Raw genomic sequence first — 16,331 nt, 5'->3', positions numbered from 1 at the left:
TATATACTGTATATATGTGTGTGTCTTTCTGTCTGTATACATACATATGTATATATATATATGCTATAGCATGTATTGCATAAACACACACATATATGTATATATAAGGCGTTTGTGCATATATGTATATACTGTATATACGTATATATATGCAATCAAATTCCCACTACTACATATTTAATATGTCTTGCCGTCTGACTACAAATCAGGTCAGGGTTTAGGGTTAAATACCAGACGGTGAGACACAGTGTGACACATGATGGTAGACGCCGGTGTCCGTGGTGTTTTTAAGGTATTTTATTACAAGTTAGAGTTTCTAGCCACATGTCAGCACGCACGTGAGGTGTCATGGGAAACGTATGTGTCCTGCAGCGACTCTTGTCTCTGCTTTAAACCTGTTTAAATGACTGATTTAATATCATAGAGTGGGCGCGGGGGGCAACGGAGAGGGGGGGTCCCCTGTCATTAGTACAGTACAATGTACTCACATCTAGTCGCAGGCCGCATTTAGGTGGTTTGTGGTCCAGCAGTGGTCTGCGAGCCAGGAGTTTGAGATCCCATCATCTCCAAACCTTCCAACCATATTTGTCCATCTGATCAAACATCAAAAATACCCACACATCGTAAACATTTGAAACATGTTTTGCTGTGTCTGTTCTTCACAACTCTAAGTTAATCAGTGTCTAAAAACAGGCGGCTGAATCTGGTTCCATCTCCAGCTGATTTCAGCAGTCGACCCCCTCATAGTTGAACACATGAAAATAAATGAATATTCCAGCTGTGGTGAGGCGCTAAACATCCCAGGCCTTATTTCCTTAATGGGGAAATGGAGGGGAAACATCAGATGGTGGTGGGAGAGACAAATTAAAGTCTACAAATAAACCAGTCACAGTTGCACAGGTCAGTGTTTAAGAAAGACTCTGGAGGAAGAGGAGGTGGACACGCTGTCGTCACAGTCGAGGCTGTTATCACAGAGAATCAGCAGCGGTGTAGTAGTGATGTTGTTTCATGTTCTGTGCACGAGCTTGAGTGTAGAGCAGTGATTCTGTCAAGAAGTGACTCTGTCAAGGTGGAGGAGGAAAAGGGAGGGGAAAAGACAAAATTAGCAACAATCAATGGATGAAGGTTTGGGAAGTCTGGCAGGAATCTTGTTCTTCACTGCTGTGTAAATCAATAAATGGCTGTAAAGGCAGAGTAGAGCCAACAAATAGCAAATGGCAAAGAGAGCAGCTGTGTCAGTCACAGCTGTGATTGCTTTCAGCTCTGCACTGTATCTCTGAAACCCATCGCCATCGCCCAGATATCACCAAAGGAGGAGGCTGACGTTTTATTTTGCTCCCTTTTCTAACTGCTGGAGTAAAGTTAGGACACTCATTAATATTGTCCCTTGTTGGAATGAGTCAGCCTGACAAGAGCTTTATTCTCCGGCTGTTTCATACAGTACCAGGCTGTTGAAATGCCTCAGAGATCTGTGTTTGTGAAGCAGCGGAAAGTCAAAGTTTGACATCATCATCATCTGTCCTGATTTAGAAACCACCTGAAAATTGGTGCAGGTCGAAGTCTATGCCTCTGCTGCTACTGCTCTTGTTTGTGTTGTTGTTATGGTGATCTGCCGTCTGACCGGCTGAGGATACGACCCAGGATCATATTTCTTCCTGTTTCCGTTTTGTGTGAGTGCGTCTCAGCCAAACAACACAAGAGCCAAGAGATCCAGTTTTCCACTCGATACTGAGTTTCACTGCTGTCCGGCCTCAGATACTCGTGACACCAGGTCACATTACAGCACATGAGCGGCGAGCAGAGATTTTATGCTGCGTGTTTTAACTACACGTAGGCACTGCATCTAGTTTAGGGATCGGGTTTGTTCCATTGAATCACATGAACAGCCTGTAACATACCTGTGTGGATGCAAGGTGGCCTAAAAAAGAGGGACCGCAATTACCTTGTGAGAGCTGGAGCCAATCACAGCAGTCGTAGTCCTGCCTTCATAAAGAAACAGTCACTCTTCCATTCACACCTATGAGCAATTTAGACGCGGTGGTTAGTTCAGTGATTTTAAACCATAGGGCTGTGGCCCAAAATTGGGCCATCAGCACCGCCCAGTGGGACACAGAAAAACTGCAGTTTTGCACCTGTGGCTGGGGACGTTCAATTGCAATGCAGCCTTCGACCACATGGTGGACCCAGTTTTTTTTAACAAACTCCAATATACAGATATCTTCTGTACGCTAGCTGGACAATGACGTGGGTGGATCAAATTCTGGTTCAATCATTAACGCTATCAATCTTTTCCCAATCATTACATTAATATCTTTAACTGTCAACAAGCAACATAAGTGGAATCCTCACTTGTTAGTTTCAAAGTAAAAACATTTTCTTTCCATTTTTGTAAAAACCACGCCTTTAGCCTGAGAAACCTTCCGAGGTACACGTGGACGTCCTGGCAGGTCGACACTCTTTTTACACTACAATATGATATCAGCCTCTACACAACATGACGATCCATCTGTAGTGGCACTTGGTCAAATCCTCTTGTATCCCCTCCTGCACTCTTAACGCCCACTGTCGTAGATTAATGATTATTTTGCTTGTCCACATTTTCACACTTCTAGTCAGAGATAGTGGACGAGAGCGGGCCAGAGTGGGCCAGAGTGGGCCAGAGTGGACCACGTGACCATTGATTAATTGATCCTCAGCCCGAGGCACATTACTGCCAGACTAATAACAGTGAAGAGACTTGGTAATGCTCTTTACTCTCGGTGAGGCTGTCAGGCAGTACACATGTACATGTACATATACATATGCATATATATAAATATACATATACAAAACAATGCCAAATGTAAGTGGTAATTTTTGTCAGATTTTGAATAAGCAAATTCTGACAAAAGTTGTTGGCATAGACCACATAGGCAGCCATGAATATAAGTGGTAACACAAAAGTTACCGGCTGTTGGCATAGACCACATAGGCAGCCATCTAGGGTGCCCTCTGCTGGAGGGGCTTATGCTGTCAGAAAAACATCTAAAAATCTAAAAATAACTTACAGCAATAAGTAAATGTAATATTTGTAATGATTTGCAGACCTGTTTTCAAACCTTTTTTGAAGATAACATAATGAAGAAATTCCCATCCCTTGAATCAACTTTTTTTGATTGTTTTTTCATGTGTTTGAAGCAGTTAGAACATTTTTAGGTATTTGCTTTAAACCCGAAAAACAATGTTGGTTTTATTGTTATTTATGTTATGTAATATTATTTTAGTATGTGTTTTAGTGAGTCTGTTTTTGTGCCAGTGTGTTTGATCGACTGTTGTTTAATGTTTGATGATCAGTTTCATGTTGCCGCACATTTTAAGACTCCTCTGAATGATCACCAGTTTTAAACTCTGTCATTTGACAGATCCCTCACTTCAACCCAGAGGTATTAAATGTTCCATCTTCTCACAGCTTAAATGTCAACCTCTCACTTTGCAGTATGGGTTGATTGAATGCAGAATATGTACAGTGTTTGTATTTGCTGTCACTCCTCAAACACAGTCTCCTCAGAGCAGGAAAAAAAGAAGCTGACAATAACCTATTTCCTTCGGGCGATTTATACCTCGTGTCTACAGCTGGATGTTGGAGTTTATGAAATGTCGAAGAAACTCTTTAGGATTTATTACTGCTCTGAGCGTTCCATATCGTTTCAAGGTCTCTGGGATGTAAGTGTGAACCCGAGCAACAACCAGCTTTGAATATTCAATAGGAATATTTGTCAGTAATTTTAAAAAGAATCACGATTCATTCTCCCATACAGAGCTAATAAAACAAAAACGTTAAACTAACCTTATAAGGTCAAAGCAAAGATTTTGGGTTAGATCCAGGTCTGTGTATTGACAATATTTTTCAATTTCAAAACGTCATTTTTATACATTAAAAACCATCCTTTTCATTGTGCTTAAATGTAAACACTTTCTTATCTTCAGCTTCCCAGAAGACACCTGGAGGCGACATACGACTAGTATTTACCAGTAGCTCTAGCATTCAAATCTGTTCATGGTTTACTTTAAACTTCCAGGTTACCTTGAAGCAGAACAGCCTCAATGTATGACGTTTTCACCGCCATGCTTTGGAAAGGGTTTGTTTTTTGTAATTTTGTGTTTATTTATTTTTCTCGTTCCAAAGTCATCCTTGTCCTTGTTAGATTCAACTGGAATTTTTCTGAAATTTAGCGAACTTCCTCTGATTCTTTTGCTCAATCGTACACTCATACAGACGTATGGGAGAACGTGGTCAGATGTAGAGAACAACATGGTTGTTCTCAAAGGTGTCTTTGCAGCCTCCTTGACTAATTTCTGTCCTGGGTGTCCATCAGTTTTGAAGGGTACTGTAGTACACTTCTCACTCCTGTTCCTATTTAGCGACACATGTTAGTTCTGTTGTATTTTTTTTTTTGAGATCTTTGAAGATTTTTGAAAATCTCTCCTGGCTCTTGTTTAAGTCAGTGATATCTCTTGATGCTTTACAATCTCAAAGCTTTAGCTTAAAGATGCAGCTTTGTAATAAGTAAATGCTACTGCAACAGGTGGAGTGTGATGTAAGGACTTTGTTAGCTCAGCATTTATATCTGGTACGGTTTGTGTTACTGTGGAAGATTGTCTTGGAATTAGCATTTTACTGCTGTTTGTTAGCTAACTGAGGTTAGCATTGGCAAATATCGTTAGTAAAAAGATCTCAGACAAACATGAAGTGCACACCAGAAACAGCATTGTTAACCGGGTTGAACTTTCTTTACTGAAGTCAGTGCAGTGACCGGGGTGTGTTTGATTTATCCTCCGTTACCTCTCCACCTGCCAGCGTTACCTGTTTAACATTCATGTCTTCTCTGCCTAATCATCTCTGGCCTTTTACTTTATTGTGACCTTATAAAGACACTGGCAGCGGCTGGTTTTATTGAAGACAATAATGACTCAGCTATTAGCTTTTTTTTTTTTTACAATCTGTCAGGAATGAGATAATTGATTTTAGTCTCTATTTTAGCAATTTAAATATCTCTGCTTTATATGATCTTTAAGACTTAAAAGATGATGGTGGTACCTTTAAGTAAGGATATCTGGCTAACACTAATCTATGTGATCTGCTACGGTAGCATGCTTGCACAACAAAGCTAAGCTAACATGGTGACAATTTTGTTTTACATGCTAACAAGGTTCTTTTTTGTCCTCTTTTTCTTCTCATCATCTCATTTATTATCCATTCACTATGAGTTTACATTTTTATGTTGATTTTGACTGTGTTTTACATGCTAACCATCTCATTTATTATCCATTCACTATTTGAGTTTACATTTTTATGTTGATTTTGATTTTGTATAAATAAATATAATCAGACCTCACTGAATATTGGAGCTCTCTCAGATACGTAGCTGCTGTTGCTATATTTTGTCTATGTAAAAACATTCCACCAGTCATTTTACCGGACGGTCGTAGAACATGCCAGGAAAGACTTCAGTCACAGTGAAATAAACGAACCAGATTTATTTCCTGTCCATTTCTGTGAATAATTTGCAGCAAACCGTGAGGAAACCATTTGTCTCTTTTTCCAGACGTGACAGGTTTAAACCTGTTGCCTATTTTCCCCTGTGTTTGTGCTGCAGGTACCACAGCCAAACATGTGGTGTTCCTGGCGGGAAACACAGCGAAGCACGGCCTGCGCTGCAAAGCCTGCAAGATGAGCCTGCACCACAAGTGTGAGAACGGCGTGGGACAGCAGCGCTGCATGGGCAAACTGGTGAGGTACACTGTAAAGGCATGCACCAACCCCACAAATACACTTTTAAATAATGGTTAATAAGACATTTTAAATGAAGAAGAGAAAAAAAGGGTGGTTAATAATTCAACCAACCCAAACAGACTTCCATGTTTCTTCTTGTCGAAGGATTTCTCACCGGATTGTGCTTATTCAGAAATGACAGTATGTGTGATGGCGCTGCTACATCTGTGATCCGTCCTAGTCATCGTCCTCCCCTGTTATATCACCACTCGTCACTGCGACAGTTAGATAATGTTCACGTTGCAACACATTAGCAAATATGCTGACCTCCTCCTCACCTGCAGTGATATTTGCCGTTAAATTAGGATCAGTTCGATCTCACCGATGCATCCACATCACAGCTATTAAAAATGTGACGAGCAGCAGCATGGACGGGCTGAATCCCTTCATCACACCACCAGCTGAGGTAATTTCATGGTGAGAAGTTTTCAGTACTGCCAAGATGGTAAAGTTAGTGACTGATGATAATTACACTGAGACAATCTGTCGTCGTCGGCCAGTTACTCTTCTCTCTTTCTGCACCAAACACGTCCCCGTCTGCTGTCTTCAGGTGACGCTTAAACAAACAGAAGGAAAAGGGGTTTCTTTCTTCAATCTTTACAAGAAAGATGATTTCGCTGCACCTATTAAAAAAGTGGTAAAAAGTAGGGGCGGCCTCCACAAGAAAAAGAGTGTAAAAGTGGTAAAAAGTAGGGGCGGCCTCCTAGTGGAGCGTGAAGGTATTGCAATGAGAGGTATGTGCAGCAATTGACCTTAGTTTTAGTTTTAATATTATATGTATTTGTGTGTATTTCATTCTCCCTTTGCAATGGGAATATAAATTACAGTAATAAAAATAAAGATAAAATAAATGATAAAATAAAGATCAGTGGAGTTTCGCAATAGTCTTATTACTTCCGAAAGGTGGCGCTGGAGAGAAGGTCTGGGAACCACTGAATTATCTGTTTTATATATAAGACAATTATAACAACTTAACAGACAAAACCAAAAAAGTTTGATGGATTAATTATTAGATGACACAAATGTATGTCTCAAGTATGTTTTCACGCTACAACTTTCCCTTTTTTTTTTACCTATAATTATTTTTATCACAGTTTAATAAATGGTGCATCTGTATATGCGTAGTATATGGATTTATAATCCACACAGGTTGGTTTTGTTCACACAGGTTAATGTAAACCTGTGACATTTATATCCACACAGGTTGGTTTTGGTCACACAGGTTAATGTAAACCTGTGACATACAGTCGAGGAGCAACATTAAAGCGACAGCACAGGAACTAACACAGCACCGGGAATACTTCAAATCCCTGTGGTGACATCTTTTTCTAGATGTCTGAAGAATGAGGCTCGAAAATATGATCATCTCTCAAGAGTGGAAACAGAGGTCGAGGGGTCAATCATAAAAAGGGAAGTTTCCCCAGTGGAGCACAGAGCTAAATTCGACTTACTCTAAACTTGGACTTTTTTTAAGTCATGCTCATTTCTGTTAACTTGAGAACCCAGAAGAGAAGGAATCCAATCAATCGATGTTCTGCATTTAGTATATATGTACAGTCAATAAATGGAAAATCAGATTGTGACAGGATTTTACAGACATAAAAAACAACAAACCAGCAGATTGTGCGTACTTGTGTATATTAATATTTAGCCAAAACACATTTTTAAAATCACCTAACAAAAAAGGGTAATTAAAATTCCTAAAATGATCTTTAACAGAAATTTAAACAATAAAATTCACATTTTTCACTCAACAAAAAGTACTTCTTATAAACACTGCGACTGGAAAACCTCTTTCTGACCAACCCACTGTAACTGAACTAGTGCATTTGAATCTATAAATGTTGGCTGGAGGTTTCCGTGTGCCTACATGAACAATCAGTTCAATATCCAGTGGTTCAGCGGTGTGTAGCGGTCATCACATTTGCCTTACATGACGATTAGAGCCCTTTAGGAACCACATACTTGATATATACAGTATATAATATGTATAAAATATAAAGACAAAAAGCAGTGATTTTATAATTCCTGTCACACCACGAGTCTAATAAACAAAACCACCGTCGCCGACCGTCTTTCGTTTGCGCTCGATTCAATCCCACGAACTCTTTGAACCTTCGCTTTAATGAGTTTGCCCCATGAAAGTCTGACATCTCGCTCCTTAAGAGAAACTTGAAAAGCTCGAGGTTTGAATATTCCATTCGTCCTGCTGTGAGCAGTGTCACGTGAACAATTGAACAGCGCTGATTAAAGAGACAGAGATTTCATTTTCTGAGGCTTCAACATGTGGAATGTAAACAGGAAAAACTCTGGATCCTGTGGGATGAGATGAGGATTAGAAAAATACCATTTCTTAGCTATCACAGTTATCTTCTCTACATCAATCATCCTCTTCACTTAATTTTATGTGGAGAAATTCAATCTGTTGATGGCAGTGAAATGTAAGGACATAAAACTCACTGAAATAGTTCAAACTTTTCAAGGTCTGGAGGAGACCTTGGCAGATAAACAACACTGAATGCCAAACCATACTTTCACTGTGACATTAGGGAGGCTCTAAATTTTACTTCAATATATGACAGATACTGTAATTAAATCCCTTTTGTGCTCATGCATAAATTAAAACTGGTATCACATATTTCTTTTAATTAAAATAGTGATGTGATTTAATTCTGGCTGGAGTGAAATAAATCTGCAGATCTGCAATCTGTTTTTGGACTGATTGTCAATAAATGAGTGTGTACAGCCCCACAGCCCTCATCTGTCTCTGTCGAACGCTAATCTAATACAATCTCTGTGGTTTGGATCATATAAAGTACACATAGAGTGTAGTAACTTTTTTAGTTTTAATATCAATCGTGTAAATCCTGATCCTATTTAGATGAAAATACAAAAAAACACAGCAACAGTTCATACAGTTATACAGTGTGTGATGAGCAGCAGGAGATCAGTGGCTTTTTAAGACCTGTTCTTGACATTTTTAATCCACTGATCAAGTAGTATTTGTACCTGGTTGTACTATTTACTTGTGATAATAAAACATATTAATGATGAACCTCGCAAAAGAAAAGTGCACTACTCTGCCTCCCCACTAGGGGGCGAGGCCTACCGTCCTTGATTCAGTCCCTGTCCATGAAATGAAGTTACAATGACAGATATGGTCCTAAATTGATAACAAAGTTAGCCTTTTAGCCTAATCGTAACTAGTCCAAGGATAACCCTAACCCTAACTCGTTATTGGAGTTCATCCCAAAGTCATTTACAGAAACAAACACACAGTTACTGGTTGTTGTTTATTGCCACAGTCTCAGTCTCCGTTCAGAAATGTCCACTCAAAACTGAGTTGTGTATCATATTCCAGTGATGATGCTGCAGGGCAGTGTATTCATTGGCGACTAATATATGTCACCTCTCTTTTACCTCGACGCAACAGCCGAAAGGCTTTCGCCGGTACTACAGCTCCCCACTACTGATCCAAGAACAGTACGGCTGCATCAAAGAAGTCATGCCGATAGGTGAGTGACGTCGTACTGGGTTAACTTTGATCAGGGAGGGAATGCTGCTCCAGGTGACAAGAAAATACTGTCACAGTTTCACTTTGGTTGTTTTGTAGTATTTGATAAAAATGTGCTGCTTATTTTGGTTTCTTTATGTTTTTTTTTTATTTGCTCTTGTCTTTAAAGCCTGTGGTAATAAGGTGGACCCGGTGTACGAGGCTCTCAGATTTGGAACATCGCTGGCGCAGAAGGCAAAAAGGGCGAGTGGCTCAGATTCTCCACACAGAAACTCAGTAAGAGGACAATCTATTCATAATATTAATAATAATATATATTTATATATCCTATTTCTAGCTAGCTACACGCTAGCTTGAGGAGCAGAGTAGTTTGATAACAGGCCCAAAACCACCAGGTCTACACAGTTTCAGATGTTATCGTGATCGCCGAAGTTGCAGATGTCACATGAGGTGCGTTCAGGTACCATTGGAAACTTGAGGATCTGACAATAAAAGTAGTTTCTGTTGTGCAGTTCAAGACAAATGGTTATAGAATAGTAATAGTTTTTTTTCCTTAACTTTTCTGAGGCTTTGCTAGCGTGCCACAGTTGAAAAAAAGTATTTTAAATGTATTTCTCAATAATTCTCTGAACTTTTCATTAATTTTCACATCCCAAAAAAAAAATCATCTTGGCCGTTTGATTGTTCAAATCCAAACTCGTTGGTTCAGTCTTGTGGCCACTATTTTGGATACGAGCCACCAAAGACCCATAATTCATTGCTTCCATAAAGACAAGTAAAAGCGTTTGTGTAGCCCACGACTGGGCCACACCAGTGTGTCTTTGCGGTCCGTAGATAATCACAGTTTACTTCATCCGATTGCTTTAATCTCGCTGATTTTCAAAATGGATCGAGCCACTGCCGCGCTGTAAACACTACCAATAAAGGCAGCGCGGTCCAGACCGTCCTGACAGGAGACGTCACTGCAAACACTCAACATGTTGCGGCTCGGCAGATGGAGCGGACTGATTGTGGAGCTTTGGTTCTTTTCAGCCCTTCTTCTTCTTTATGTCTGTGAGAAATACATGGGCAGAACCGCCGTCGTAGCGTTTCACTGGGAAAAACAAACTTCAGCCTCGATACAAATCACCCAGACTGACATCAGAGAGCTCTTCAGGCCGCGCTGCTCCTTCAAGTGCAGCTGTTGGCGAGGGAGCATCTCCATGAAACGAGTCTCCCAAAGACAGTATGATGTCTCTGCGGGGTCTGTTTGTACCTTTGTCCAACAATGTCTGTCTCTGATGTTGTTTACAGAACCATTCAGACATCTGTTTGGATGGATTTACAACAACAGGGAGGTTTAATATGAACTTTTTGCTGATATTGTCCGATATTCCGATATGAACCGATAACAATATATGTAGCCGTTTTACGCCGTAAATGTCTCAGGACCCAACGAGCAATTCCAGCAGATTTGGCAAAACTGAGGCATTTTGTTATCAGGTTTTCATTACCTAAAAAAACAATAACGATTCTTACATATAATTGTTCTATATTGAACCAATAACATCAGTCGTCTGATATTACCAGACATCCCTACTTATCAACGTTCTGCATTTTATCTAATGCACCTGACCTGTGTCTGCAGACCAGTGACCTGGATAAGGTTCCAGAAGAAGTGGTGGCTCACAGCAGCAGACAGGAGCTGACCAGAAAACACAGTGATGACGGTGCGTGTCTGTGTGAGAATTATCTTCAAAAAGAACCTTGAAGTTGAAATTGTTCAAACGTGTCAGAGTTTGCAGCATCATTCAGGGCCTGGAATCGTCCGATGTTTTTCATTAATAAAACTGTTGTTAATTTCTATTTTTTTTCCTTTGTCTTTTCAGTTTTCACAGTCATCGAAAACGGCACAGAGCTTTACCACCACGAGCCTGAGGGGAAATCTGATGAATACACGGTACGGCAGAAATCCATTCACTTTTTTACAACAGCAATATCATCTAAATGGAGGGAAGTTTTCTCTGCAGTCTGTGTTGAATAAAATTCTAAGGAAAAAAAAACCCATTTTATTTTAGTTTTTTTTACCAACAACATAAACATTTTGGGTATGATTTTGACCAAAATAGTTTCTTTCTATGGCTGTCAAAATGAACGAATTGTGAAAATGTATCTGTAATAATAATCAGATACAACATTTTTAACATACAGTTGATACACAAAAATTGAAGAAATTAAAAAAATGTGTTTCACAAGAACACCTTAAGCTTAAAATACCAGCGCCCCTTGAAAGGCCGGTTGTAAATGGAAGACTGTATAGATCAGGGGTCCCCAAGCCTGGTCCGTGGACCAGTACCAGTCCATAGGCCACTTGGTACTGGGCCGCGGTGGGACGCAGTTAGAAAATGTACTTAATTTTTACTAATTTACTTCATTTAAAGAAAATCCAAACTCAAAACAATCACTTTTACAACTTATCTCCAAACATTTCCATATTATTACTTCCATCATTAGGATCAGTCACAAATAAAAACAGAAAAATAAATACATTTTTTAATCATATTTAGTAGTTGATTTATCTTCAGTCAACATGATTAATTGTGATTAATCATATTGTGATTGTAATCAATCCACAGCTGTCCTGTGATTAATCACCCTGAAAATTCTAATCCTTGGACAGACCTGGTTATTTTATATTTTTTTATTTCAATCGTGTCGACTCAGAGGTTGTAAAACAGACTAAAACCTGTATGTGTGTACGACTATAATGTGTATTATTAGCGAACTCTTAAAACCCCAGGGACTCCATTTTATTCACTGACCGACTTGAACTCTGAGAACTGATCTCCGGCCAGTTCATTCTGTAACCATTAAGAATGCAACACTTGGCCCTTCGCCTCCTGTCGTCGCTGCTGAATTTCCCAGGACTTTCCGGGAAATCTTCTCCTCCCGCTGCAACAAATCATACAGGGTTGTCGCGACCACAGGGAGCAACGACTTTACCTTAATGAACGATCAGCAGACCTGGGATCTGTTCCGTGACTGTACGCCGTTAAAGGTGTGAGTCGTGCCAAAGACAAAGTCAAAACGCAGGAGGCACGGCTGCATTTTATCAACCTCCACGACGAGGGAGTGTTTTCCTCTGGCCCTTCAGTTCACTGTCAAACTCTTGCATGTTTATCTTCGTCGTCAACAGTTGAAAAAACAACCACAGATAGTTGGAGCAGCAGAAAAACGAGCAGATAGCCATACAAGGCAAAAAAAGAAAAAAAAAATCATACGCACATACATAGCTGCTCACGCTAACGCACACACACACCAGAGAAGACCCTCGCAGTGCGTTGTCGGAGTGTTATCAGGTTGGAGCGGACACAGCTGGCAGCAGGTTTGTCTGTCAGCCGACATGTCCATTAGCTCAGGCAGATGGAGACTCTGTGGGGTAATAAGCAGAGGAAAACACTTGGAAACGGCTTCTTCACCAGAGAAGGAGTTTGAAACAGGAGGCACACACACACACACACACACACACACATCATGTTTAAATCATCTCCTACTTTTTTTGTCTCCTGTAATTGGTGTGAAACCTCAGCCAGTGAAAACTGTTAGAAATGTAATAAAGTGGACATGAATGGAGGACACACTGAAGACGTAGATCGTTGATACGAAACTGACGCAGCTCTCGGTTTGCGACCTGAAGATCAGAGGAGTTCGAACACCTAGTCCGTGTGAATGGAATTCTGGAAATGGATGATAAACGGATGATGAAGTGCGACAGGTCGATGCCACAGAGTAAACTGTTAGTGTAGTAAATAAAAGTATCCTTAAAATATCTAAAAGATGCCTAGCAATAACACAACTGATTTTTTTTTTCATTTTTACTTCAGTGGTGACTTAGTGGTTAAGGCAGTGGACTTGGGTCCAGAAGGCTCCTGGCATGGCACCGTCCCCACACACTGCTCCCCGGGCGCTGCCCACTGTTCACTTTGGTGCTGGGTTAAAAGCAGGAAGCAGCAATCACAAAAAGGTCACAGTTGGTTGTGTGCACTGGTGTGCTGTGTCACGGTGACATGGAGTTCACTTTCCACTTCCTTCCTTTCAGACATTTTTTGCCTTTTAGTCCTCGTCTGTTTTGATCTTCGCTCAATTTTGTGTACCGTCCATGTGAAACCCAAGAGCGGAACCAATGTTTAGCTACAACGTGATTAGCAAAACCAGTGTCGTCGTCACATAGTTTTCTTAATGGATTCGAGGCTTTTAGCTGATTTATCGTTCGAGCTCAAAGAGACATGAATTTCACATTTTCACACAAACACTGTCTCTGTTACAGTAGCTACGTTTAGTATTTGTTTTCATGGCAGAAGTCAATTAATGTATGTCGCAATTACTGTATATTATTTAAACGAAGGGTGTCAAACATGCAGCCCGTGGGCCAAAACAGGCCCACTTGGTTTCAATCCGACCTGATTGATGAAGTTTGAAAATAAAATAAAATAATTGTTTGTTACTCCTCCAGGCCGATGACAGAGCTCTCAGTGTGATGTAATGGTTTGACTGTTTTTTTTTTTTTTCATAGACCACAGAGCAGTTTGCCTTGAGACCACAGATAACTGGAGTCATCCATCAGTGACATTTTCAGCCTGTGTCCATGGAACTGGAAAAAAAAAGGAAAAAAACTCTTTATTTCCATGGCTGCCAGGGAGGAATAAATCCTCCTGTTGCTACTGTTTTACAGAAATATATCAGCGCACCTTAAAAGTCTCCTGCTGGGATATTTTTAGCACGGCTTTTCTCCAGGTACCATTTGGGAACCCAGTGTGTTTTTTAGACTGATCTTAGAGATTGAATGTTTTCACATTCAAAGTAACAGTGAGGAGATGGGAGAACGCACCGCCCACCACTTTCCTGAGCAGGTGTGAAGAGCGCACGTCTCCCTACTAATTGTGCGAGAACTTCCTCTCCACCCACAGCGCCATCCGTTTTTAACTTCCCGAGGCTTTAGCTGATCCCGCCTCTCCCACTCCCGTTGACTCCGGATTAGAAGGAACAGATTGCGGAGCCGTGTTAGCAGCTCGTGGGTCTATCAGTGTCTGTAAACAAAGAGAGTTCTCCCGCTGAAGTCTGTGTTTAAGACACAGCTAAAGAAAAGGACAGTGGGACATTTGGTGCTGCTGCGGCCGTGTCTTACTGTAGCTCTGTTCAGCAAATTACTACTTGTTGATAATCACACGTTCTGTGTCTGGTTGTTGGCGTTGTTGTCGTCGTCCAGGTGGAGCAGGATCAGCTGCAGAAAGACGTCCTGGAGCTCAACACCTATGTGGCCTTGTTCAGCTTCACCGCTCAGGAGAACCACGACCTGGAGATGAGGTCAGTTTGGACACGCTTGAAATGCCGATGTCAGCAGAAATCCTGCAACACTAATCACAGAGGTTGTTACAACAGTCGAACTGCTGCTGTAGTACTGTAGTCTGATGTCAACGGTTCAGTTTCATATTAGTGTTTGTTATATGAAATTAAATGACTTGACATTTATGGCATATGGCATTTAGCAGCGTGAGCAATTAGTTAGCAAAACAGCGCCCCCCCTAGGTCTTAATAGCTCAGTCCTGTGGTTTTCAGGTTCTTTTTTTTTTATCTTGTAGTTTAATGAAATTATATAATATATCTGATGCAGCTACAACTGCCTCGTTTTCTGCTGTGCATTCTATAGAAGTTAGAAGCATAGAAAACAAAATCAGCACCTTGTAAAAATAACAATAATTAGTAATAATAAATAGACATAATAAAAACACAATTCTCAATGAACAAGGCCCATGGTTCTCTATTGAAGAACATACATGCCCATATATATATATATATAGTTTGAAGTTGAAGTCTGAGGTTTTATTTTGCTTCTCTGTAAATGAAATGTTGCTAAACGGTTGCACTTGTGGTCAATCATCACAGCTGGAGTTTATTTAGAACAGAAAGGCAAAAAACAGAGGGAAAACATTTGTACGCCTACAGAAGTCTAAATTCTACTGTCACTCTAAAATTTCAGTTTATATGTCGTAACGAGTCAGACTTAATCCCACACATACTGTATGTGGGTCGCAGTTTGTCTCCTGTTAGAAGCTTCTAGAAGCGAAATCTCAAAGAGGTCACGTGACTTATTTCTCTTTAAAAACTTTGACGACGTAAAGACTTGGTTTACATATCCAGCCTTTAGATATTGCATATCATGTAATATATTTAATATATATTGCATATATAGTATATTTAGAATTTCTATCATAATACTGCTATTATTGATGAGTTTTTGTATTTGATTTCAACAAACATTTCTGAATCTTAATGAAGGGATTTCAGTCAGACACCACTGAAAATCCATGAAACTAATTAAGGTTGCATTTACTTGTAATGATATTTTAAGCACATTAAAATCATAGTTTCTGAACACCGTTGGTGAAGAGTTTCTTTTGAAAAATGACTCTTTATCTTTAAACCATACATATAGAATTTATTAAGTACACATTTTTTTAATGTACATTGACATTCACACCCAGCACTATTGATACAAGAAAAGATTTTAACTGTATTTTTTTTTTTAACCAAAAACACACACGAAGTTGGCGACCTATTCCAAAACCTTTACACAGTACTAAACAGGATGTCATTTGTCGACTCGTGGCTTCTCGTCAGGCGTCCTGACAAGAAATCAACTTCCCTGGTTTCTGTCATCAGAGCCCAGGTGAAAACTCAGGAGAATAGACTCACCGAAATAAATTAATTAACTTCCTCTTTTTTATGTAATGGTCTTCAAAGGCCCACTTTTCTTGATTGGCCTCTGAGGTACTCGTGTGCGTGCGCTGTGATGGTCTATTAATATCAGTCAATCTCACTTGTCTTGTTGAATTTATCCGGAGAGAAGCAAAGTCTCCAGGAAGTCCTCTTATGAGTCAGTCTGGATTTAGAACCAAATGATTCCTTCAACTGAACATCAGACGTGGCTGATGTTCAGTCACTGTTGAAGAAGTTGACCGTGGGTGA

General features: G+C 40.0%; 1 protein-coding gene across 6 annotated transcripts in view; it reads left to right on the top strand.

Annotated features, from left to right (window-relative positions):
• Positions 1–16,331, top strand: part of stac (SH3 and cysteine rich domain) — a 37,281-nt gene that overhangs the window by 15,287 nt on the left and 5,663 nt on the right. For all 6 annotated transcript variants that reach the window (XM_025057504.1, XM_025057503.1, XM_025057510.1 and 3 more), the window contains 6 exons: positions 5,637–5,770; positions 9,246–9,327; positions 9,496–9,602; positions 10,954–11,035; positions 11,195–11,265; positions 14,572–14,669. In XM_025057504.1, coding sequence (XP_024913272.1) covers positions 5,637–5,770; positions 9,246–9,327; positions 9,496–9,602; positions 10,954–11,035; positions 11,195–11,265; positions 14,572–14,669 — 574 coding nt within the window. The remainder of the gene's footprint in view (positions 1–5,636; positions 5,771–9,245; positions 9,328–9,495; positions 9,603–10,953; positions 11,036–11,194; positions 11,266–14,571; positions 14,670–16,331) is intronic.

Source organism: Cynoglossus semilaevis, chromosome 1 (assembly GCF_000523025.1).
Source record: "Cynoglossus semilaevis isolate Cse_v1.0 chromosome 1, Cse_v1.0, whole genome shotgun sequence".
NCBI classification, from domain to species: domain Eukaryota; kingdom Metazoa; phylum Chordata; class Actinopteri; order Pleuronectiformes; family Cynoglossidae; genus Cynoglossus; species Cynoglossus semilaevis.
The sequence above is the reverse complement of the archived record's forward strand: the minus strand, read 5'-3'. Positions and strand labels throughout refer to the sequence as shown.